The following is a 24,006-nucleotide window of genomic DNA, read 5'->3' as shown; positions in this document are numbered from 1 at the left end:
GCTGGCACCCTTGGCTCCTCCTCTTCTCCGTGTGCCACCATAGGAAGCCACTTCCTATGGTGGCACACCTGTGGGCTCGATCCCCAGCTGCGCCGTTTAAATCCATTAACAGGCAGTGCAAATTGGCCCCACCCGCTGGCCAATCAAATAATTTGATTGAAAGCAGCAGGAGCCAATGGCTTCCACTGCTATTAATCTGCCCTAAGAGGAGAGCGCACAGCTCTGGATCGAGAGAAAAGCTCAGGTAAGTATTAGGGGGTGGGTTCACACAGAAAGTTTTTCACCTTAATGCATAGAATTCTGCCTTTACAACTTTAATTGGTACCTGTACATGGAGCGGTATCAGCAGGCAGAGGCAGGTCTCTCCCATCTTCTGGAAGACTGACGTCTGGACTTTCCTTAAAGATCCACATGGAAAGATCGTGATCGAACACGGGGATACCTGCAGGTAGAAATATATAATGACAGATTGAAGGACACAGACAATGAATCCCAAAGGTTCTCATCATCACCAGAGCTCACATTATGCACATTCTGCTACAGTTTGTAAATGTCGAACACAGATCCTAATGGGAGTGCCGATTCCCAATTTAACCTCTTCACCACTGTGCTATAGCCGGATGACAGCTACAACGCGGTCGCACATTGCCAGGAGGGTGTCATAGGACGTTCTCCCATGATCGTGCTTCCTGCGTGCCCCCTGCATCGAACATCAGCAATGATCTGTGATCAGCTGTGTCCTTCGGGGTAAAGAGCCAATCACAGCCATGTGACCACCAAGTGCTGAAAATGCCAATGGCCCTGGAAAAGCACTCAGAGTCTCACCTTGAACCCGAGCTTGAAGGTCACTTTTAGGCTAGCTTCACAGTGACCAGTCTAGCAAGGTAATTTATCCAGTTGCTGAACAGTCACATACCTGCTACCTCTCTGGCCTTCAGGTGGTTATATCGGGATGATGGCTGCAGCTACAGACATCACCCCGGTACAGTTCTTTAGAGCCAATGGTTGGCTCTCTTGTAAAAGCAATCCTAGCGCCGTTTCTGCCGGCTAATCACAGAGCCAAAACAAAGACCAGATCGGCTTTGTTTGGTTCTGTGATATAGTAACCCGGAAGCGATGACCTGACATTCCCCAAATTTTCCAGCAAAAAATACTGGATTGTTACATGTAAACAAAAAAGGGCCAGAAAACGCCTGGTCTGGAGGTGGATATAAGGCAGACAAAGGACGACTTTGCCACATAGTTGCTATTAAAGAGACCATCTCCAGCAGCAATGTATAAACTCCATTGTGTACTTAAAAGTGGGGTATGCCTGTACAGAACTACAAACAAAAATGAAATAGAAAAAAGTTCTGCCCCACTGGAAGTCACTCACTGGAATTGGAGTTGTCCAGCTCCTCCTCTTTCTCCGCCTCCTCCATGTCCCTCCAACCTGGCACCTCATCGTGCTTTATCCTAAGTAAGATGTCAGGGCTGATGCTTCTGCTGGAGGCTGCAAATCAAAAAAAGAAAAATTGGGGAATTACTAACCTGTGGATAACAGAGATGTGAGATAGAGCTGGCTTGTTTTAGGGCAATGTTATGTATTGTCAGGAGCCGACACAGATCACAGAGGTGTCTCCGAGGCCAGATAAGACAGTCTGAGTGTTGGAGGTATGCAGTGCCAGGAGGTGACTGGGGAAAATCTCACCTGGAGCGGAGTTCTTCTTTTCATTAACCAGGCTCTTCTTCTCACACTCTTCATCCTTAATCTTCAATAGAACATCTGCATTCACAATTTTGTAACCTGGAAACAAGACAAACATACTGAAAACTTATACATTTGAAATCTAATAGGAAACTCAACAGCAATATAAATCATATAAGAGAGGAAGAAAACAGTCATGTTTACAGGGAACCGTCCTCATGTCTTACATTATTCCTGAGATGATGCATCCACTAGATCTCCAAACCTGCAGCCATTTGGAGTGTACTGTACAGCCCTCGGACCCTCGGGCTACAACCCCCTGGGGTCTCCTCTGAATCATTCAGCTGTTCATTAGCAAACTTCAGAGGGGCCTGTACATGTGCTTTCTTGAGCAGGAGGACCTTGCGGGTGCTGCAGGATTTCAGTCCTTCATGGCGTAGTGTTACCAATTGTTTTCTTGGTGACTTTGGTCCCAGGTGCCTGGAGATCATTGACAAGATTCTCCCATGTAGTTCTGGGATGATTCCTCACCGTTCTCATAATCATTGAAACTCCACGAGGTGAGATCTTACATGAAGCCCCAGACCGAGGGAGATTGACAGTTATTTTGTGTTTCTTCCTTTTTCAAATAATCACACCAACTCTTGTCATCCTCCTCACCAAGCTGCTTGGCGATGGTCTTGTAGCCCATTCCAGCCTTGTGTAGGTCTACAATCCTGTCCCTGACATCCTTGGACAGCTCTTTGGTCTTGGTCATGGTGGAGAGATTGGAATCCGATTGATTGCTTCTGTGGACAGGTGTCTTTTATACAGGTAACAAGCTAAGATTAGGAGCACCCCCCTTTAAGAGAGAGTGCTCCTAATCTCAGCTTGTTGCCTGTATAGAAGACACCTGGGAGCCAGAAATCTTGCAGAGTGATAGAGATCAAATACTTATTTCACTCATTAAAATGCAAATCAATTTATAACTTTTGTGAAATTAGTTTTTCTGGGTTTTTTCCTTGTTATTCTGTCTCTCACTGTTCAAATAAACCTACCATTAAAATTTTAGACTGATTGTTTCTTTGTAAGTGGGCAAACGTACAAAATCAGCAGGGGGATCAAATACTTTTTTGCCTCACTGTACGTCTGCATGAGAGCATAACTTCCAGCACCAGACCCCCATCATAACACCAAACTGATGTATAGGGGACTTTTAAAGCGTGGCCTATGGAAAATATAGGGTACTTAAATTTGTCACCATTCCACAGGTGCACACAGATTTAAGGTTTGACATGTTGAGTATCTATTTATTTGGTGTAACCTCAGCTTTTATATTTTACTAAAAAAATTGGGTAATTTATTACGTTTTTCTGCCCCCTAAAATGAACTCCGTGTTTTTTACTGAAATGTTGCATTTCCTAGACCCTTGCAGTAATATTGTGTGACATAAAAAAATTGGAATTACCAATATTTTATTCTCTAGGACAGTGATTCTCATCCAGGGTTCCTCCAGAGGTTGCTAGGGGTTCCTTTAGCATTGAGCAATTTCCGCCTCTCAGATAAGTTCCCACTGACACCATTGATCTTTTCAGATATCTCTAAGGAGGTAATTCTTCCCAATGACCACAAGTGTAAAGAGCATTCTTTCCACTGACCGTAACACTAATGTATCATGAGTTGTAGACTTCAAATTTTTAGCAGGGGTTCCCCGGGACCGAAGAACCATTTCAAGGGTTCCTCTGTGTTAAAATGGTTGAGAAACGCTGCTCTAGGATGTTATAGGGCTGCATAAGAAGGGGTTTCGCCGCTGCAAATAAATCTTTGCTCCTTACTTTTTCAGCTGGCTTCTAGGTTCAAAAGCAAAATTTGTCAAGCCCTGCTATACACCAAGATCCAGCAAGACAGCCGTATTTCCTGAGACAGTAGGTCTATAGGTCCAATCAGCTCGCTCATAACTCCCGAAATCTCATTTCAGCAAATAGCCAAGATAATCCTTGGAAGGTGTACAGATCATTAGGATCTATGGTCTTACTCATAACCCTTTACAAAGCACAAGAATACATCTTCCCTGATGCATGAAAGTGGCAGGTCTTCTGAATCACAGCTGCAGTACACCAAGCTCAGTCTGACAGATGCAGCAATGATGTGTTAGATCCTGGTAATGTACACATCCCCATGCCTGGAGTGAGGAGTTAAGATTCTGATGATCTATAGATCTTAGGAGTTATTCGAAAGGTGAAAGAACCTTTTCATTTACAGATCTTTTTTTTCTGGCGTTTGATTCCAGTGATCGATGGATCTTTCTGCATGTATTAACCCCTTGCTGCCGAGCGTATGCAGATGTGTGTACTCTGCTTTCGGGGGTTATACCAGGATGATACCCGCAGCTGCAGGCCTCATCCCAGTACCGTTTTTTTTTTAGAGCCGGCGATTGGCTTTCCAGCAACAACAACCGGCGCGGCTAAAAGCCGCTCGGCTGTTATACCGGAGGAGCGGGAGGGGATGCCCCCCCCCCGCCGCTTTTACCATGGCTCCCGTTCCACCAGGAGCCCTGATCAACAAGCTGCCGCTTCTACCGGCTAGGGACAGACCGGCTTGAAGCAGTAAGCGACTTCATTCCAGTCTCCTGATTGTAAACACGGAAGCAACGTCTCATGACGTCACTTCCCATTTACTCTGCTGCCAATGGCGCCGGTTTTATAAAAAAAATATACAGTATTCAGAATCGCCAAAAACAGCGATCTGAATACTTTGAAGTGCAAAGGAGGGATTGGAGGTCTTTTAGACCCCCCATCCCTCCATAAAGAGTACTTTTCACCACCTATTACTGTCAGAAGGGATGTGTGCATTCCTTGTGACAGCAATAAAAGTGATAAATTGTTAAAAAAAAATAAAAAAAAATAAAAGTATTTTAAAAGAAATAACAAAAAAATAAAAATTTTAAAGCGCCCCGTCGCTGCGAGCTCACGCAACAAAGAAAACGCATACGGAAGTCGTGCCCGCATATGTAAACCGTGTTCAAATCACACATATGAGTTATGGCCGCGATCGTCAGAGCGAGAGCAAGAAGTCTAGCCCTAGACCTCCTCTGTAACTCTAACCTGCTAACCGTAAAAAAAATATAAAAGCATCACCTATGGAGATTTTTAGGTACCGTAGTTTGTCGTCATTCCACGAGTGCGTGCAATTATAAAGCGTGACATGTTTGGTATCCATTTACTCAGCGTAACATCATCTTTCACATTGTACAAAAAAAATTGGGCTAACTTTATGGTTTAGTTTTTCAAAATTCATGAAAGTGTCCCTTTTCCCAAAAAGTTGCGTTTAAAACACCGCTGCACAAATACCGTGTGAAATAAAATATTGCAACAATCACCATTTTACTCTCTAGATTCTCTACTAATTATATATATATAATGCTTGGGGGCTGTAAGTAATTTTCTAGCAAAAAAATACGGATTTTAACTTGTAAACACCAAATGTCAAAAATAGGCTTAGTCATGAAAGGGTTAAAGGACAAGTGCAGGCTTTAACCATTTCAGCCCCTGGCCAATTATAACTCTTCTCACATATATGTAAAAATCTACATAAAAGTTGGCTAGAAAATTACCAAGAACCCCCATACATAATATATCTTATTTTTTTTTAAAGCAAAGGTCCTAGAGAATAAAATGTGGGTGATGTGATTTTTTTTGTCATGCAGTATTTGTGCAGTTTTTCAAATGTAAAGTTTTTGGAAAAAAATACACTTTAAATTTGGTGCACACAAGCACAATGTAATACTCAAATTTTAGTAAAATATAAAAGATGTTACGCTGAATTAATAGATACTAAATATGTCACGCTTTAAAATTACGCATGGAACATCAGCAAACTATAGTACATTAAATTATCTATAGACGATGCTTTAAAAGCCTTCACAGGTTTCCACTTTAGATTTACACAGGGGGTCTGGTGCTAGAATTATTGACTGTGACATTTGTGGCGATACCTCACATGTGGTGCGATCGCTGTTTATGTATGCGTGTGGAACCAATGCGTGCGTTCGCCTTCATTTTTTTTGGGATAAATATCATATCCCTTGTGATAGCATTGACAGTGACAGGTACTCTTTACTGAGAGATCTGCAGTCTATTAGACCCCAGAACTCCCCTCCGCCATTAAAAGCATCAGATTAAGATTGGTTTGATCCCATGCTTTCTTAAGCCATTAATGACTTGTTTACATCCTGGTGAATCTGGAAATGGTGAAATACTCATTGCTTCCAGTTTCTCAGACCATAGCGATATATATATCAGTGATGTCTGTAGCTGCAGGCATCAGCCCGGTAAAACCCCATTCAACCTGGTGATGTACAGGTATGTCGAAGAGGCTGAAGTGGTTAAAAAAAAAAAAACAATACTACTCATAGGGGTGCGCATCTTCACTGGTCTCACGATTCGATTACGATTATCTGATCAACAATTCGATTCAGTGATGCATCACGATTACCGACGAGCTCCCACTTCCGCTTGGCGGTCCTTCCACCCTGCAATCTTCTGGGACACATCACAGTTGCCAAATGATTGCCCGGCTATGCAGGACAGCGCAGCGAGACATGCAGACCCAGCTGTGAAGCTGCAAGCTGTCACAGCCGGATGCCCACAGTAGTATTGGCAGCACCATGGACAGGCGGAAGAGAGAAGGGAGGGTTTAGGTGGCCACATCGCTGGATTGTGGGACAGGTGAGAGTGTCTTTATTAAAAAAGTCAGAAATTTTTTTTTTTTGTAGCTGCTGACTTTTAATAAAACAAAAAATTGACTGGAACTCCACTTTGAATTAAAAATAACCTCACTCCCTTAAGAAGTGCACTAATCCGGTGCACTACAGGGTACAGACATTCTCACACACTGCTGCTGGGAGGTCAGGAGGGATTACAATCCATAGCTGACAAACAGCCCTGTGAAGGTCCCTGTACTGTCTCTGTGCTGACCAGTGGCAGCTGGTGCTCAAAATTTTTTTTTGGGGGGGGGGGGGGGGGGGCGCAAACAAACTGAAAAACACTGAACCTCCCCCATCAAAACGCAGCCACTTGTGCCCATCAAATGCAGCCACTTGTACTCTACTTACTGTTGCTAAAATTACTGTTTTAATAAATGCTGTGTTTCAATGAAGTGCCCCACTGTATGTGCTTTTAAAAAAAAATATGGATACACAGCACACATCACCCAGCTCATGTGACTGCCCGGCCCGCCTCTCACGTCTCTCCTGAGATCAGCGGGGAATTCTCAGCCCCGCCTCTCTTCTGATCTGATAGCTACAGTCAGCGGCTGGGCTCTTCATTGATTGTAACACGGCATTTATTAAAACACAGTAATTTTAAAAATATGCTCGCATCGCTCTCCCGGGAGGGGCAGGGCAAGTCAGGATGACGTCACCCGGTAATTGATTTTCCAGTCGTATGCATCGATGCCACATCGGGGACACCCGAATCGCGATGCATCGATGTAACAACTCATTTCAGCACCCTTAACTACTCACTGATGGGATGCGCAGGCCATCTCTCGCCAGCATTAAGACTGACAACTGAGCGATCACATGACTGCAGATCGCTCAGTTCTCTGTCTTCACTAGAAAACAGTCACCGGCTCTCTGCTCTGCCCCTTCAGTGGCTGTGAAGTAGCATGCTGAGAGATTGAGCAAGCTGCCAGCCAGGCATCTGAATGGATCCTGACTTTAAAGTCGGGATAATTACAGAGCCTGGACTGGCTGAGTGACTTCAGCTAACTGAGCGAACTTTAGCTCAGTCGGGTGAATCTGGGTCACAGAAGAGCAGAAATAAGTGCACACCTGTGACTCAGAAGAGAAGGATGACCAAACAAGATTTGTCCATACTTCTCTTTTAATGACTAAGATGTTAGGGCCTGGTGAACTAAAGACTTTCCTCCTAGGAGGAATGACTGAGGGGTTCCACCCTAGCGATTTATACATCTTTATCTTGGGATTTGTGAGTGGGGTAGTTATTTTCTGGTAATCCATCGATCTTTGTAACTTTACTACTAAGTTAGATGAGTAGATCCTGCTCATCTATGGATCTTCATTTCATAAGTAAGTTTTAAGGCAACAGTCATAGAGAATTTAAAATTTTCTTTACTTCCACCTTGGATGGAAGGAAATAAAATGACTAAATTCTCTAAGTGCTATTGTATTCTGCCAGCACCTGGCTGGCAGAACACAATGATTACTGCTAGCGGCTATACCCGCCATAAGTAATCTCGACAGGCTGGCTGTACTCAAGTCAATCGATTTGGGTGCAATCAGCCAGCCTATACATGAACTGAAATGCAGCCAGTCCCTGCTGAACCAACAAATTTTGATCTGGCTGGCTTAAGGTGTTGTAACTTGGGAGAATTAAGGGGTTGGAACCTAAGATGGTACATCACTCGCTCACCTCATGGCATCACTGCTATGGCCACCTCTGGCTTCTGTAATGATGTTATACACTTGGGTATATATGAAATATCAGTTGACATTCTATTAACATTTATAGTACGGCTGTGGTCATGGACTAATAATAAAGACTTTTTTTAAATAAAAAACATGCTATACTTACTCGCTCTGTATAATGGTTTTGCACAGAGTAGCCCCCGATCCTCCACTTCTCAGGTGCCCCGCCAGTGCTCCCTGTTTCTTCCCCCCTACTGAGTGCTCCCTTTCCCTACATGTCCATAAGGCACAAAGAGCGGGGCTCAGCCAAACCTCTCCCTCCTCACTGGCTCCGATTGACAGCAGCAGGGGCAAATGAGGAGTGAGAGAGCTTCGGCTCTCATGCACATCGCTGTATCGAGACCAGGCTCAGGTGTGTATTTAGGGGGATGCTGCATGCAGAAAATTCAGTAAGGTAAAACACCATCCGCCTTTACAACCACTTAAAAACGTACACCCCACCAGATGTTCACAAAGGTGCGGATACCAAAAATAGCTGGATGTAGGAAAGTTATTTCACATGAAAGTCAGGTTATGACCATAAATTCAATGTCTTCATACCCATGGCCTCCAGTGCAGAGTGGATCTCCCGCATCACATTCTTATACAGGTCCTTCTGCCAGTCCTCCAGCGCACCCCACTCCTCGGCTGAGAAACAGGCCGCCACATCACGGAACTTCACCGATCCCTGGCACGCAATAAAGAAACAAGGCTATTAGACAACAGAAAGCCGTAAAACGCCAACCCAAGAAAGACGGGAACTTACCACTTTACCAAGTGTAACACACCTCTATCAAAGAGAAACAGCTGTACATACAAATCATACAAGCTTTATACCATGTGACTTCTTGCACCAGAATTAATGGGCCACCTTTACCAAACTACTGAAGGTGTATTTACCACCTAGTAAAAGTGCCTAGCCATGATTAAAATCGTAGTAAACTCCACTTTGCAACTTTTACCTACAGGTAAGCTTGTAATAAATCTTACCTGTAGGTAAAATGAGTAACACCTTAACATGCACCGTTTATCAGTTTTGCAGCCGGTGACATCACTGGTTCATGCGCACTACGCTCTGAAGGGACGTCATACTGAGTATGCCGTCCCTTCAGAGTGCTGTACCGCAATAGTGGTTCTCATGTGCATGCGTAAGAGTGACATTACGGCTCGGCTATTCAAATGGCCGGAGCCCGCAAACCCAGAAGGAAGAACTGGGGGAGAGGGAAGCCCTGTCAAGGGTGCCAGCGTACTGCCGGAGGGCTTTCTTTTAAAGGCAAGTCTTTTTATAATGTGCTAGTGTGAGATGCATACTAGCACATTATGCCATTATCTTGCAGGGGGCCTGAAACTATAATTTCCTAGATTTACTATACTTTACTTGCTTTAAAGCCTAGCTTCAGAGAAAACAAAAATCCTCCCTTGCAACGCAGCTGCCCCCGCACTGCAAGGGTTAAACGCTCGTTTAGGTCTAGGGTACCGGAAAAAGCTATTTCTCCATTAATCCAGACATAAGTCACCATTTAACCCTTGCAGTGCGAGGCCAGCCCTACTGCATTGGAGGATTATTGCTTTCTCCAGAAAACAGCTTTCAGTGATCATCTGTACCTGGCAAAGTGCTGGCTCTCATAACTTATCCTTTTCCTGAAACCCCATGAGTCACATGAGTTAGAAAACTCCTGCCATCTACCTCTCTGGTTGTCTTTACTAACTGCCATGGGGTTAAGCTGTCATATTGATACTCATATCAAATCACAAACTGGCCACACTCCAATGGCATAATCCTTCAAAGTTTTATTATTCCAGCACAAATTAACAAAGGTGTCCTCCCAGACTAAGCCTCACTCATCCAAAAATGGCTTAATCATAGGGATCAGGCTGCTGAACCACTGCTGATAGGGGGAGCTGAGATACTGAGTTACTGCTGGGAAGGAAAAGTAGGTTCAATCAAGCTGTGGAACCCGTCGGGAGAAGGAGAGACCCCTGCCGGGAGAAAGGGGAAGCTGCTGCGGGACCACTGCCGGGAGAAAGGGGGAGCTGCTGCGGGACCACTGCCGGGAGAAAGGGGAAGCTGCTGCGGGACCCCTGCCGGGAGAAAGGGGAAGCTGCTGCGGGACCCCTGCCGGGAGAAAGGGGGAGCTGCTGCGGGACCCCTGCCGGGAGAAAGGGGGAGCTGCTGCGGAAGCACTGCTGGGAGAAAGAGGGCGCTGCAGGACCCCTGCCGAGAGAAGGGGGAGCTGAGCTGCTAAGTCATTGCTGGAATAGGTAAGGTGAGCTGCCGAACAAGGCTCCAGCCATACTTGTGTGACTCCAAAGGCATGCAATTTCCATTTTGACTTTACATTGCAACTTTTATGCAACTTTGGATGGGTGAGACTGTCTTGCTGACTTTTGCATAATTGTGGCAATAACTATAAAATGCAACTTTGACGTGACCTTACATTACAGTCTATGGCACTCAAGTCACATGAAAGTAGTGCAGGAACCTTTTTTAAGTTGCATACATTAGAACAGCTTCCACTGAAATACATGGGCTGCGACTTGGCATGTGACTTTATGTGTCCAAAGTCGCATAACAACTCGCACAACTGTGAATGGAGTCTTAATGCTGGGAAAAGGGAACAATGAGAGCTGAGCCGCTGAGTCACTGCTGATGGGTGGGAGCTGAGAGAGCTGAGCTGCTGAATCAACGTTTTGTGGCAGGGGGTTGGCATAAGTGTCTAGATTTCTGAGGCAGGGATAGCCCATACAGACCATGGCAGCAGCCAAGGAGAGGGCCAGATGACCGTATGGTGGTCCACATGGAATGAGAAAAAGGGGGGCACATCTAGCCCACACTGATCTAGAAAAAGTGTGAAACAAAAATATTCTGGAGTAAAAGACATCTACGCCAGTATATTAATGTATAGAGGAAAAGTGTGATGATGTGGTAGAGATGTGTCCCAGCGAACCCAGAAGGGAAACGTAGAGGGATATGCTAGGAGTGAAATCAGGGAGGAGAGAGGCATGCTGGAGAATACCACCACCACTACACAACCTTGGGAATGTGAAAAGAAATCAAGTGAACAAAAAAAAAAACACACGGCAGTGGAACAAGAACCACCAACCACATGCTGGTGAGATGCAAAAAGGTGCTTGTTGAATACAAGGGGCCACAAAGAAACCTCCAGGAAAAACGTACATATATTGTAACACGGTGGTAAACTCAAGGGAAGTGCCTCGCAGGTGAAGGCAGCAGGGAATACCACAGACACTCCATGCTGACCACCATACGGTCATCTGGCTCTCTCCTTGGCTGCTCCCAGGGTCTGTATGGGCTACCCTGCCTCAGCCCCGGGTCAGACTTCATATCTGACACCCCCTCCTCCCGCTCTTGAAGCTGGGCTGTTTGAGTTAATATGCAAGTATCAGATCCCATGTTTTGTATAGATCCTTCCATTCTTTTTCCTCAACTCAAACTTATACACCTTGTTAATTATTTACACTTACAGATATACTTGACTTTTTACTTCAGACGAGTGGTCATGAGCCACAAAACGCGTAGAGTTCTACAATGTGAAGACAGTTGGATCTATACTTCTTACATCAATCATGCATTATTATGACATAGGTCTATATTATGCAAGACGAGTTTAACCATGGCAAGACAGTTTGACATATACAGCCTATATTCCGCATGTATTATTATGTAATTACCATGTTAGTTTTTTTATACCATATTATAGAAAAAAAACATTTTTTTCCAGTCATGTGCTGTTTTTTTATAATGTCAATACAGCCTGATTTTTACAACCTATATTCCTTATTTAGTTGTTCATAGGAATATTATCATGTACCCGTATATTATGAATTTATTGTATATATTATATGTGATACACAACCCCCACACCCCTTTTTTTTGGCATATTATGACATTATTATTAAAAAGAGAAGTCCAGCCTGAGCTTCTATGGGCCACAGGAATGCAATTTGTTTTGCACTACTGTGAACAGTTTTCAGCAGAGACCGGTCTAAAGTCTGCTGACGTCACTGGAATCATTCCAAGCACGGCGTCATCCCAACAATGGTAGTCCGGATCCACCAGGTGCCTGGACTGGTACCCGTCTCAGTCTCTAAGCCCCTCCTCGCCCCTCCACAGTTCAGCGCTCCAGGGAGCACGGGGGTGGTGGTGGGGGGCTACAGCGGAGAGCTGCAGACTGACAGTCAGCAGCTCTCTTCTCAGGGAGCTGTGAGAACCGAGCCAACGATGTTCAGTGGCTCAGTTCTCAGTGAAGAGGTGGCAGGGCACAGACCGATGCTGCATCTACCTAGGTAAGTATGATTATGGGGGAAAAAAAATTTAAAATTCCAATACTTCTTTTAAATCACATCACGTATTTTCAATCATGGATCTTTTACTTTTATTCCTAAATACATTTTCAATAGCATGCATTGTTTACATTATCTATCTCTAAGTGACATTCCTCAAACAAAGTCCCATGATCGTTGCTTTCCTTGGTTTACACGTATGGAGGTTTGTCACTGTGGTGTGTGTCAAGATCACTTCTTGTTTCTCTTACAATTACCAACAGCCCTTGCAGACGACGGTTTGTAGTTCTCAATGAACTGCCAGGGCGCTGATGAGCTCTCTGGGTAGTTCATTGAGGCTTCCTGTCAGGGTGTAAATGCCTGCTTGTCCAAGGTACAGGCAGACAGCTACACAAAACCTCTGCAGGAGTCTGAGATTGCACCTATGATCTGCTAATCGCGGGTCCAATGCTTTGCAGGCTCCTAAAAAAAAATACACATTACAATAATTACGCATTTTTTCCTGCAAAAATAATAATATATATATATTTTTTTTTTGGAAAGGTAATTTTATCCTTTAAAGTGGTTGTAAACCCTTACACACCACTTTGGCCTACAGGTAAGCCTAGATTAAGGCTTATTTGTACAGTGGTGTGAAAAAGTGTTTGCCCCCTTCCTCATTTCCTGTTCCTTTGCATGTTTGTCACACTTAAGTGTTTCGGAACATCAAACCAATTTAAACAATAGTCAAGGACAACACAAGTAAACACAAAATGCAATTTGTAAATGAAGGTGTTTATTATTAAAGGTGAAAAAAAATCCAAACCATCATGGCCCTGTGTGAAAAAGTGATTGCCCCCCTTGTTAAAACATACTATAACTGTGGTTGTCCACACCTGAGTTCAATTTCTCTAGCCACACCCAGGCCTGATTATTGCCACACCTGTTCACATTCAAGGCATCACTTAAATAGGAGCTGCTTGACACAGTAAGGTCCACCAGAAGATCCTTAAAAGCTACACATCATGCCGAGACCCAAAGAAATTCAGGAACAATTGAGAAAGAAAGTAATTGAGATCTATCAGTCTGGAAAGGGTTATAAAGCCATTTCCAAAGCTTTGGGAATCCAGCGAACCACAGTGAGAGCCATTATCCACAAATGGCGAAGACATGGAACAGTGGTGAACCTTCCCAGGAGTGGCCGGCCGCCCAAAATTACCCCAAGAGCGCAGCGACGACTCATCCAAGAGGTCACAAAAGACCCCACAACAACGTCCAAGGAACTGCAGGCCTCACTTGCCTCAATTAAGGTCAGCGTTCATGCCTCCACCATCAGGAAAAGACTGGGCAAAAATGGCCTGCATGGCAGAGTTCCAAGGAGAAAACCACTGCTGAGCAAAAAGAACATCAAAGCTCGTCTCAATTTCTCCACAACACATCTTGATGATCCCCAAGACTTTTGGGACAACATTCTGTGGACCGATGAGACAAAAGTGGAACTCTTTGGAAGGTGTGTGTCCAAGTATATCTGGCGTAGAAGGAACACTGCATTTCATAAAAAGAACATTATACCAACAGTAAAATATGGTGGTGGTAGTGTGATGGTCTGGGGCTGTTTTGCTGCTTCAGGACCTGGAAGACTTGCCGTGATAAAAGGAACTATGAATTCTGCTGTCTACCAAGAGATCCTGAAGGAGAATGTCCAACCATCTGTTCGTGTACTCAAGCTGAAACGAACTTGGGTTCTGCAGCAGGACAATGATCCTAAACACACCAGCAAGTCCACCACTGAATGGCTGAAGAAAAACAAAAAGACTTTGGAGTGGCCTAGCCAAAGTCCTGACCTGAATCCTATTGAGATGTTGTGGTATGACCTTAAAAAGGCCGTTCATGCTCGAAAACCCTCTAATGTACCTGAATTAGGACAATTCTGCAAAGATGAGTGGGCCAAAATTCCTCCAGGACGCTGTAAAAGCCTCATTGCACGTTATCGCAAACGCTTGGTTGCAGTTGTTGCTGCTAAGGGTGGCCCAACCAGTTATTAGGTTTAGGGGGCAATCACTTTTTCACACAGGGCCATGATGGTTTGGATTTTTTTCACCTTTAATAATAAACACCTTCATTTACAAATTGCATTTTGTGTTTACTTGTGTTGTCCTTGACTATTGTTTAAATTGGTTTGATGTTCCGAAACATTTAAGTGTGACAAACATGCAAAGGAACAGGAAATGAGGAAGGGGGCAAACACTTTTTCACACCACTGTAGGTCCAAGAAATATCTCCTAAACCTACACGGTTTAGGAGATATTTACAAAAAGACAGGCACCGCTGTCTACAACGCATGCGCCGCAGACAGCGGCGTGCAGGCGCACTGAGTATGCCGCTGCTAACCGACGATATGGCGTTAGTGGCGGCTTCCGTGCGCATGCACGGGAGTCACGTCATCGCTTCTCTGTGAGTGGCCGGAGCAGCGATACCCAGAAGAAGATGGACGCTCCGTGCTACAGGGGACAGCTGTAACATCGCTGGCACCTGTGTCAGGTAAGTGACACACAATGGGCTACTATACGATGCATAGTAGCCCATTATGCTTTACCTTTGCAGGGAGACGAAGAGGAAGTATCATAAGGGTTTACTTCCTCTTGAAAGTGATACTACAGTCTCAGTTTTTTTTTTTTTAAATAACAAACATGTTATACTTACCTGCTCTGTGCAGTTGGTTTTGCACAGAGCAGCCCTGATCTTCTTCTTCTTGGGTCCATCACTGGAGCTTCTGGCCCCTCCCCCCCTGCCAGCAAGCAGCGTGCTATGGAGGCACCCGAGCCAAGCTTCTGCTCTGTGTATCCATTCAGCCACGGAGCTGTGGTTTGTCCCCATCCCCTCATCGGCTGACTGACTTTCATTGACAGCAGTGGGAGCTAATGGCGCCATGCTGTTGTCTCAGCCAATGAGGAGGGAAAGTCCTGGGCAGCCAAGCCACACTTACAACATCGCTGGATCGAGATGGGCTCAAGTAAGTATTAGGGAGGCCAATGCACACAGGTTTTTATCTTAATGCATAGAATGCATTAAGATAAAAAAAACTTGAGACTTTACAACCACTTTAGGCCAACCTATTAGTAAGCTCCTTCCAACCACTTACTCTAACTCCCTTCCCTTCTTACAAAAAAAAAAAAAAACAAGACTACATTCGTATTTTGGCATGCTTTGAAAAACACTGGCTTAGCCCATTGACATTTGGACCATCTGGTCCTGGGAAACCAAATGGATGTTGAGCGTATCCACAGGAGCGCAATCTCCCCTCACCTGTCCCGGGAAGACACTCTTCTCCTTCACACTGACTCCCTGGGCCGACATCTCTTCTGGCTCCCACTCCTCCTTAATCTTGGTGAGTCTGGGGCTGCCAACAACGCTGGAAGTAATGGCTCTGTCGCTCTCTGACAGTCTCTCTCTGGTACCGAAGCTGCGAAGCCCCAGAGCTTTGTAACCGACCTCTGTGTCCGATGAATCGTCCTGATTATATGTGTCCTCTTCTGTATACAGAGAGGGAGAGAGAGAGAGAGAGAGAGAGATTAGTGAGCAGGAAGCTTCACATTGAGACAAACCACAGAAAACGAAGCTGACACACATACATCAATATCAGAAATCTGCTTCCCTGTCAGCACCATAACTGCCAAAACAATAAAGTTAACCACTTAACGACCAAACCTATTCCTGGAACTTGTTGCTTACAAGTTAAAAATCTGTATTTTTTTTGCTAGAAAATTACTTAAAACTTCCAAACAATATATAATTTTTTTTTTTTTTTAGCAAAAAGACTCTGGAGAATAAAATGGCGGTCGTTGCAGTATTTCATGTCGCACTGTATTTGCGCAGAGGCTTTCCAAATGCATTTTTTGGTGAAAAAAATACACTTCACTGAATTAAAAAATAACCGAACCATAAAAAGTTAACCCAATTTTTTTTTTTGTATATTGTGAAAGATGATGTTACGCGAATAGATACCCAACATGTTACTGTTTAAAAATTGCACACACTCGTGGAATGGCGACAAACTATGATACTTAAAAATCTCCATAGGCAATGCTTTTAAAAAAAGTTAATGATTACCAGTATAGAGTCACAGAGTAGATCCAGTGCTATAATTATTGCTTTCGCTCAGACGATTGTGGCAATACCTCACATGTGCGATTTGAACACCGTTTACATTCGCGGGAGTGACTTATGTATGCCTTTTCTTTGGTGCACGAGCACACTAATATTTGTAAAAATTTTTTACTGTCCCTTCAAAAATATTGATAAATCTGATCACTTTTATTGCTGTCACTAGGAATGTAAACATCCCTTGTGACAGTAATAGGTGGTGACAGGTACTCTTTATGGAGGGATCGGAGGTCTAAAAGCCCCCATATCCCTCCTCTGCACTTAAAGTGGTGTTGCCACCAAAAAATAAAAAATAGCTGAAAAGTCATAAAAATAAATAAATAATTGGAAACAAAACTTTTTTTACTCACCTCCAAATGCCTGTTGCTAGGGGGTCCCTCGTAGTCTGCCTTCTTCAATGCCCGGGCTGCTGACATCACTTCCCCTCGCGCCGCACAGTCATCTGGGACCTGTCACATGTCCCAGATGACTGTGCAGCATATCACGGCGCCTGGCACTGCTCGCGCATGTGCAGTGGGTGCCCGGCTGTGAAGCCACAGCCGGGTGCCCACAGTTAGAATGCCGGCGCTGCGAGCGGAGCGGGGGAACGAGGGGGGGCTTCGTTCCCCCACATTGCTGGACCCTGGGACAGGTAAGTGTCCGATTATTAAAAGTCGGCAGCTGCAGTATTTGTAGCTGCTGACTTTTACAATTTTTTTTTTTTTTTTTTTTTTAGGGGGCACCCCACTTTAAGACCCCTTTCACATTGGGGCGTTTTTCAGGCACTTTAGCGTTAAAAAAAAGCACCTGTAAATCGCTTGAAAGAAGCCGCAACTGCAATCCCAATGTAAAAGTCCAAGTGCTTTCACACTGAGATCCCTTTCACACTGGGGAGTTTTTCAGGTGCTTTAAGCTTTAAAAAAGTGCCTGAAAGAAGCCACAATTGCAATCCCAATGTAAAAGTCTGAGTGCTTTCACACTGAGGCGCTGCGCTGGCAGGGCATCAAAAAAAAAGTCTTGCAAGCAGCTTCTTTGCAGCGCTTTTGGAGCGGTGAATACACCTCTCCTAAAGCACCCCTTCCCATTGAAAACAATGGGAAGCGCCTGCAAAGCGCTTTTGGCAGCAGCACTTTGTGGGCGCTTTTAACCCTTTATTTTGCCACTAGCGGGGGTTAAATGCGCCCCAATAACGCTCGAAAAACTCTGGTAAAGTGCTGCTAGTTTAAGCAGCACTTTACGAGCGTTTTTTCAGGCGCTGACATTGTGAAAAGGCTCTTAAAGCACTCGGGCTTTCACATTGGGATTGTAGATGAGGCTTCTTTCAAGCGCTTTTTTTAATGCTAAAGCGCCTGAAAAACGCCCCAGTGTGAAAGGGGTCTTAAAAGTATTCAAAAACGCCAAAATCTGCGTTTTGGAATACTGACATTTAAAAAAAAAAAAAAAAAAACAAACTCAAAAAATCTAAATATTAACCATTGGCTGCCAAGTAAACCAGAAGTGACAACGTGACGTCACTTCTAGCTTTTTTACATTGAAGACCGGCTCAAAGCTAATTCCGGCTTTGTTCAGGTCTCCAACCAGCTGACGGGCATACCAGATGGTCACTTTGGTCTCCCAGTGGGAGGAGAGACCCAGGCGGAGCGGCAGGAGGATTTCCCCTCCCACTCCTGGTGATAACGGCCGAATGGCTGCTGAGCCACATTGGTTATCACTAGAAAGCCGACTGACAGCTCTGAAAAAGACGGTCCCTCCAGGCTTCACCCCAGTACAACCACTTCCTCAAAGTGACGTAAAGGTACGCTAATTTGCGGGAAATGGCTATATAAAAAAAACTTAAAGTCATACTAAAGACTATTTTTTTTTTCTTTAAAAACAAAACACATTATACTTTCCTGCTATTCTCAGGTCCCTCTTCTGCTCTCCTGGTACACTCTGAAAAGAGTGTACCGGCACCCCCCAAAAAATGACATCCCAAATGTGGTATGTCAGGGGGTCACCTTCCTTAAAGTAGAAGTTCCATTTTTGGGTAGAAATGCCCTTTAATGCATAAAGATAAAAAAAAAAAAAAAAAAAAAAAAAAAAAAAAAAACACACCACACTTCTGCCTTTACAACCACTTTAACCCCCAAAAAATAAAAAAGATTAAATACCTCGTTCCCGGCAGGCACAGGTGACGCTGCCGCATTTTGGCCTAAGCCTACATCATAGCGTAAAAAAATATTTTATGCTATGATGAAGGCTTAGGCCGAAACGCATCAGGTTTGGATGATGTTACTGCTATGATGCTGAAATAAAGTTTTCTGTGAAGAAGCTGTGGAGTTGCCGCCTCGCCCTTCTGCACAAACTACCCTCTCTTACCCTCCTCATTCTTCTCCTGCACATACTTCCCTTTATCCTACTCTCTGCTCCTGCACACTCTCCTCGTTCTACCCTGTGCACTCCTCTTCTGCACACTCTCCTCCTTCTACCCTGTGCACTCCTCTCCTGCACACTCTCCTCCTTCTACCCTGTGCACTCCTCTCCTGCACACTCTCCTCCTTCTACCCTGTGCACTCCTCTCCTGCACATATTACTTATTATTCTACCCTGTGCCCTCCTCTCCTGCACACTCTCCTCCTTCTACCCTGTGCACTCCTCTCCTGCACACTCTCCTCCTTCTACCCTGTGCACTCCTCTCCTGCACACTCTCCTCCTTCTACCCTGTGCACTCCTCTCCTGCACATATTACTTATTATTCTACCCTGTGCCCTCCTCTCCTGCACACTCTCCTCCTTCTACCCTGTGCCCTCCTCTCCTGCACACTCTCCTCCTTCTACCCTGTGCCCTCCTCTCCTGCACACTCTCCTCCTTCTACCCTGTGCCCTCCTCTCCTGCACACTCTCCTCCTACCCTGTGCCCTCCTCTCCTGCACATACTACTTATTATTCTACCCTGTGCACTCCTCTCCTGCACATACTACTTATTATTCTACCCTGTGCCCTCCTCTCCTGCACACTCTCCTCGTTCTACCCTGTGCCCTCCTGCACACTCTCCTCGTTCTACCCTGTGCCCTCCTCTCCTGCACACTCTCCTCGTTCTACCCTCCTCTCCTGCACACTCTCCTCGTTCTACCCTGTGCCCTCCTCTCCTGCACATACTACCCATTGTTCTACCCTGTGCCCTCCTCTACTGCACATACTACCCATTGTTCTACCCTGTGCCCTCCTCTACTGCACATACTACCCATTGTTCTACCCTGTGCCCTCCTCTACTGCACATACTACCCATTGTTCTAGCCTGTGCCCTCCTCTACTGCACATACTACCCATTGTTCTACCCTGTGCACCCCTCTCCTGCACATACTACCCATTGTTCCACCCTGTGCACCCCTCACCTGCACATACTACCCATTGTTCCACCCTGTGCACCCCTCACCTGCACATACTACCCATTGTTCCACCCTGTGCACCCCTCACCTGCACATACTACCCATTGTTCTACCCTGTGCCTTCCTCTACTGCACATACTACCCATTGTTCTACCCTGTGCCCTCCTCTACTGCACATACTACCCATTGTTCTACCCTGTGCCCTCCTCTACTGCACATACTACCCATTGTTCTACCCTGAGCACCCCTCTCCTGCACATACTACCCATTGTTCTACCCTGTGCACCCCTCTCCTGCACATACTACCCATTGTTCTACCCTGTGCACCCCTCCCCTGCACATACTACCCATTGTTCTACCCTGTGCACCCCTCTCCTGCACATACTACACATTATTCTACCCTGTGCACCCCTCCCCTGCACATACTACCCATTGTTCTACCCTGTGCACCCCTCTCCTGCACATACTACCCATTATTCTACCCTGTGCACCCCTCTCCTGCACATACTACCCATTATTCTACCCTGTGCACCCCTCTCCTGCACATACTACCATTTATTCTACCCTGTGCACCCCTCTCCTGCACATACTACCCATTATTCTACCCTGTGCTCCCCTCTCCTGCACATATGACCCAATGTCTGACTCTCCGCTCCTGCACACAATTCCCCACTGTTCTACCCTACGCACTCCTCTCCTCCACATAACACTTCTTGTCCTTCTCTCTGCACTGCTTTCCTGCACATACAGCCCACTGTCTTCCCCTCCACACTCCTCTCCTTCAGATACTGCCCCTTGTAATACTTTTGACAGCCTGTTCCTGCACACTCCTCTCCTGCACATACTGCCTGCTGTCCTACCATCAATACTCCTCTCTACCACTTTCCTCTGGCTTGACCCAGAGGTACAGGAAGACTGTGTACATTGCAAGCAGTCTGCTTACGCTTTACATGATGTAGCTTAAAAAAAAAAAAAAAAAAAATGCACTTTTTTTTTATTTGCTTAAAAAAGAGGTGCATTATTATTATTATTTTTTTTACAAAATGTAAATTTATCCTTTAAACCATCAAAACGTTTTAGCTTTACTTTAGCCCAAACCAGTTTCCTACATTGACCCTCCACTAAATCTAAAAGCCTGTTTCCCGAATGTCTGAGTCTATTCCATTGATTGGGAATTGGCCTATGAGGAGCGGTATGACTGCAGTGAAGGTCAGTAGCGGAGACCATCAGTGATGGTTCAGCATGTCTGCCAAGTGCCGTGTATATACACTATATTGTCAAAAGTATTGGGACACCTGACTTTACATGCACAGGAACTTTAATGGCATCCCAGTCTTAGTCCATAGGGTTCAATATTAAGTTGGACCACCCTTTACAGCTATAACAGCTTCAACTCTTCTGGGAAGGCTGTCCACAAGTTTTAGGAGTGTGTCTATGGGAATGTTTGACCATTCCTCCAGAAGCGCATTTGTGAGGTCTGGCACTGATGTTGGATGAGAAGGCCTGGCTCGCAGTCTCCTATCTAATTCATCCGAAAGGTTTTCTAGTGGGTTAAGGTCAGGACTCAGTGAAGGCCAGTCAAGTTCCTCCACTCATCCATGTCCTTATGGACCTTGTTTTGTGCACTGGTCCAGACCATTTGGTGGAGGCGAGATTATGGTGTGGGGTTGTTTTTCAGGGGTTGGGCTTAGCCCCTTAGTTCCAGTGAAGGGAATTCTTAAGGTGTCAGCAAGTCAAGCCATTTTGGACTATTTCATGCTCCCAACTTTGTGGGAACAATTTGGGGGATGGCCCCTTCCTGTTCCAACATGACTGCGCACCAGTGCCCAAAGCAAGGTCCATAAAGACATGGATGAGCGAGTTTGGGGTGGAGAAACTTGACTGGCATGCACAGAGTCCTGACCTCAACCCAATATCTATCCCAAATGTGTTCTATTGGGTTGAGGTCAGGACTCTGTGCAGGCCAGTCAAGTTCCTCCACCCAAAACTCATGTCTTTATCACCTTGCTTTGTGCACTGGTGCACAGTCATGTTAGAACAGGAAGGGGGTCAACCCCAAACTGTTCCCACAAAGCTGGGATTATGAAATTGTCCAAAATGTCTTGGTATGCCGATGTCTTAAGAATCCCCTTCACTGCAACTAAGGGGCCAAGCCCAACCCCTGAAAAACAACCCCCCACCATAATCCCCCCTCCACCAAATGGTCTGGACCAGTGCACAAATCAAGGTCCATAAAGACATGGATGAGAGAGATTGGGGTGGAGGAACTTCACTGGCCTGGACAGAGTCCTGACCTCAACCCGATAGAAGGGAGCGGAGACTCCAAACCAGGCCTTCTCGTCCAACATCAGTGCCTGACCTCACAGATGCGCTTCTGGAACGGCCTTCCCAGAAGAGTTGGCGCTGTTGTAGCTGCAAAGGGTGGGCCAACTCAATATTGAGCCCTACGGACTAAGACTGGGATGCCATCATGTGCGTATAAAGGCAGGCATCCCAATATGTTTGGTAATACAGTGTAGTTGTCTAACAGGATATAATGGATTTGACGGATGTCTGGTGGGTGCCATGGCCCCCATCGTTGCTTTCTACCCACCCTCCTTCTTTATAGTGACACCGTTGCTCCGGCAGCCGTTCAGCGACGGTTCCCCCCTCAGGGCCTTGACCTGGGCGGACAGAATGGAAGCCATGCTGCTCCCCAGCAAGACGGGGCTCTTCAGCGGGGAGCGCCCCAAGATCTTTCTCTGCGGCGACAGCCCGGCGGCCATCTTCAGGTGCTTCATGATGCCGCGAATCCTGGATTCCCCCATTGGCAGGTTCTTGAACCAGCGGGCGTAGCCGGGCCGGCAGTCAGGCTGCGGCGTCAGGTAGAAGGGGGCGTCCTCGCACTTCATCTTCTCCGGCCTCTCCACCGAGTACTTCTCGTAGGCCTTCACCACGTCGCGCTCCGGCTGCTCGGGGCTCTCGTAGATCTGCATGCGCATGGTGTGGGAGGGGTGGAACTTGGCGCTGCCACCGCCGCCGCGGCCCGGCGACAGCTTCTTGGTGTGCTCCAGGTACTTGCGCCCCTGGGCGTCGGCCTTGAGGGTGATGTCGCCCCACTTGAGGTTGTGCTGCTCCATGGTGCGGAGGCTGAAGTGGAGGCCGATGTTGAAGAAGAGCATGTAGAGGAGGGCAGTGGGGTTGTGGAGGCCAATGGCGCCGGTGGCGTAGAGCAGCTCGATCTCGCGCTCGGTCAGGGGCTCGGCGTGGTGCGGGTGGTTCCCCTTGCCGATGGTCTTCAGGTAGCTCTGCTTCTCCTTCATGGCGGCCACCGTCCTCAGGAACTTGGTGTCGCGGGAGCGGTAGATGGCGTGCGGGTAGCCGCACCTCTCAAAGTGGCGGTCCAGGCTGCCCAGGATGCCGCGCAGGGTGCCCGGTTCATACTCCGAGCCGTCCTGCTTGCGGTGGGTGCGGATGAAGTTGGCCAGGTGGGCGTCCAGCTCCTCCACAGGGACGGCCAGCAGAGGGCGCTCCTCCCGGGCCCGCTGCAGGTAGGCCTGGATGATGCGCAGGTCGAACTTGGTCTTCTTCAGGGTGTTCTTGTTGTCAGGCTGCTGCCCGGGGTCCTCCATCTTCCTGTGCAGGGAGGGCGCGGGTGACGTCATCACCGGGAAGGCCTACTGAGAGTATGACGTCATATCAGCCCTTAAGGGGGACAAGGGAGGGGGGACGCTCGGTCGAGGGGCCGAGTGACGTAACAGACCAGGTCCCGTTACTTTTCCCAGCCGCTCCCTCTCGACAGCTGCACTTCCCGTTCACCGGTAATCCCGCGAGAGCGCCCCGAGGCATTGCGCAGTCGCGTAACCCCGGAAAGCGGGTTAGTTTACACTGCGCAGGCGCAGAACTTGCCAGAGGCGGCTGGTGCGCACTGCGCAGGCGCAAAAAGCAGGCAGTCACGCACGCACGTCGTTACGTGCTAGAAGGGACGCATGACGTGGAAGGGTCAGTGCGGAAAAGGCCCAGGACATCACTCTTGCGCATGCGTAGTGCTCTAGTTGCAATGCCAGTCCAAGCCAGTGTATTTTAATTAAAATTAAT

The 24,006-nt window shown here is 46.3% G+C and overlaps 1 protein-coding gene across 1 annotated transcript in view; it reads right to left on the bottom strand.

Annotated features, from left to right (window-relative positions):
* LOC143989163 (uncharacterized) overlaps nt 1-23,763 on the bottom strand; it is a 33,540-nt gene extending 9,777 nt beyond the window's left edge. The window contains exons 1-6 of the mRNA XM_077489193.1: nt 22,523-23,763; nt 15,726-15,952; nt 8,697-8,823; nt 1,691-1,786; nt 1,376-1,492; nt 326-442 (exon numbers count right to left, since the gene is read on the bottom strand). Coding sequence (XP_077345319.1) covers nt 326-442; nt 1,376-1,492; nt 1,691-1,786; nt 8,697-8,823; nt 15,726-15,952; nt 22,523-23,573 — 1,735 coding nt within the window. The 5' untranslated portion in view covers nt 23,574-23,763. The remainder of the gene's footprint in view (nt 1-325; nt 443-1,375; nt 1,493-1,690; nt 1,787-8,696; nt 8,824-15,725; nt 15,953-22,522) is intronic.
* Nucleotides 23,764-24,006: the final 243 nt, after the last annotated feature.

This window comes from Lithobates pipiens, unplaced genomic scaffold (genome assembly GCF_037356315.1).
Source record: "Lithobates pipiens isolate NorthernLeopardFrog02 unplaced genomic scaffold, aLitPip1_a1.2 Scaffold_18, whole genome shotgun sequence".
Lineage (NCBI taxonomy): Eukaryota > Metazoa > Chordata > Amphibia > Anura > Ranidae > Lithobates > Lithobates pipiens.
Note: the sequence above shows the minus strand (reverse complement) of the source record. Positions and strands in the feature narration are given on the sequence as shown.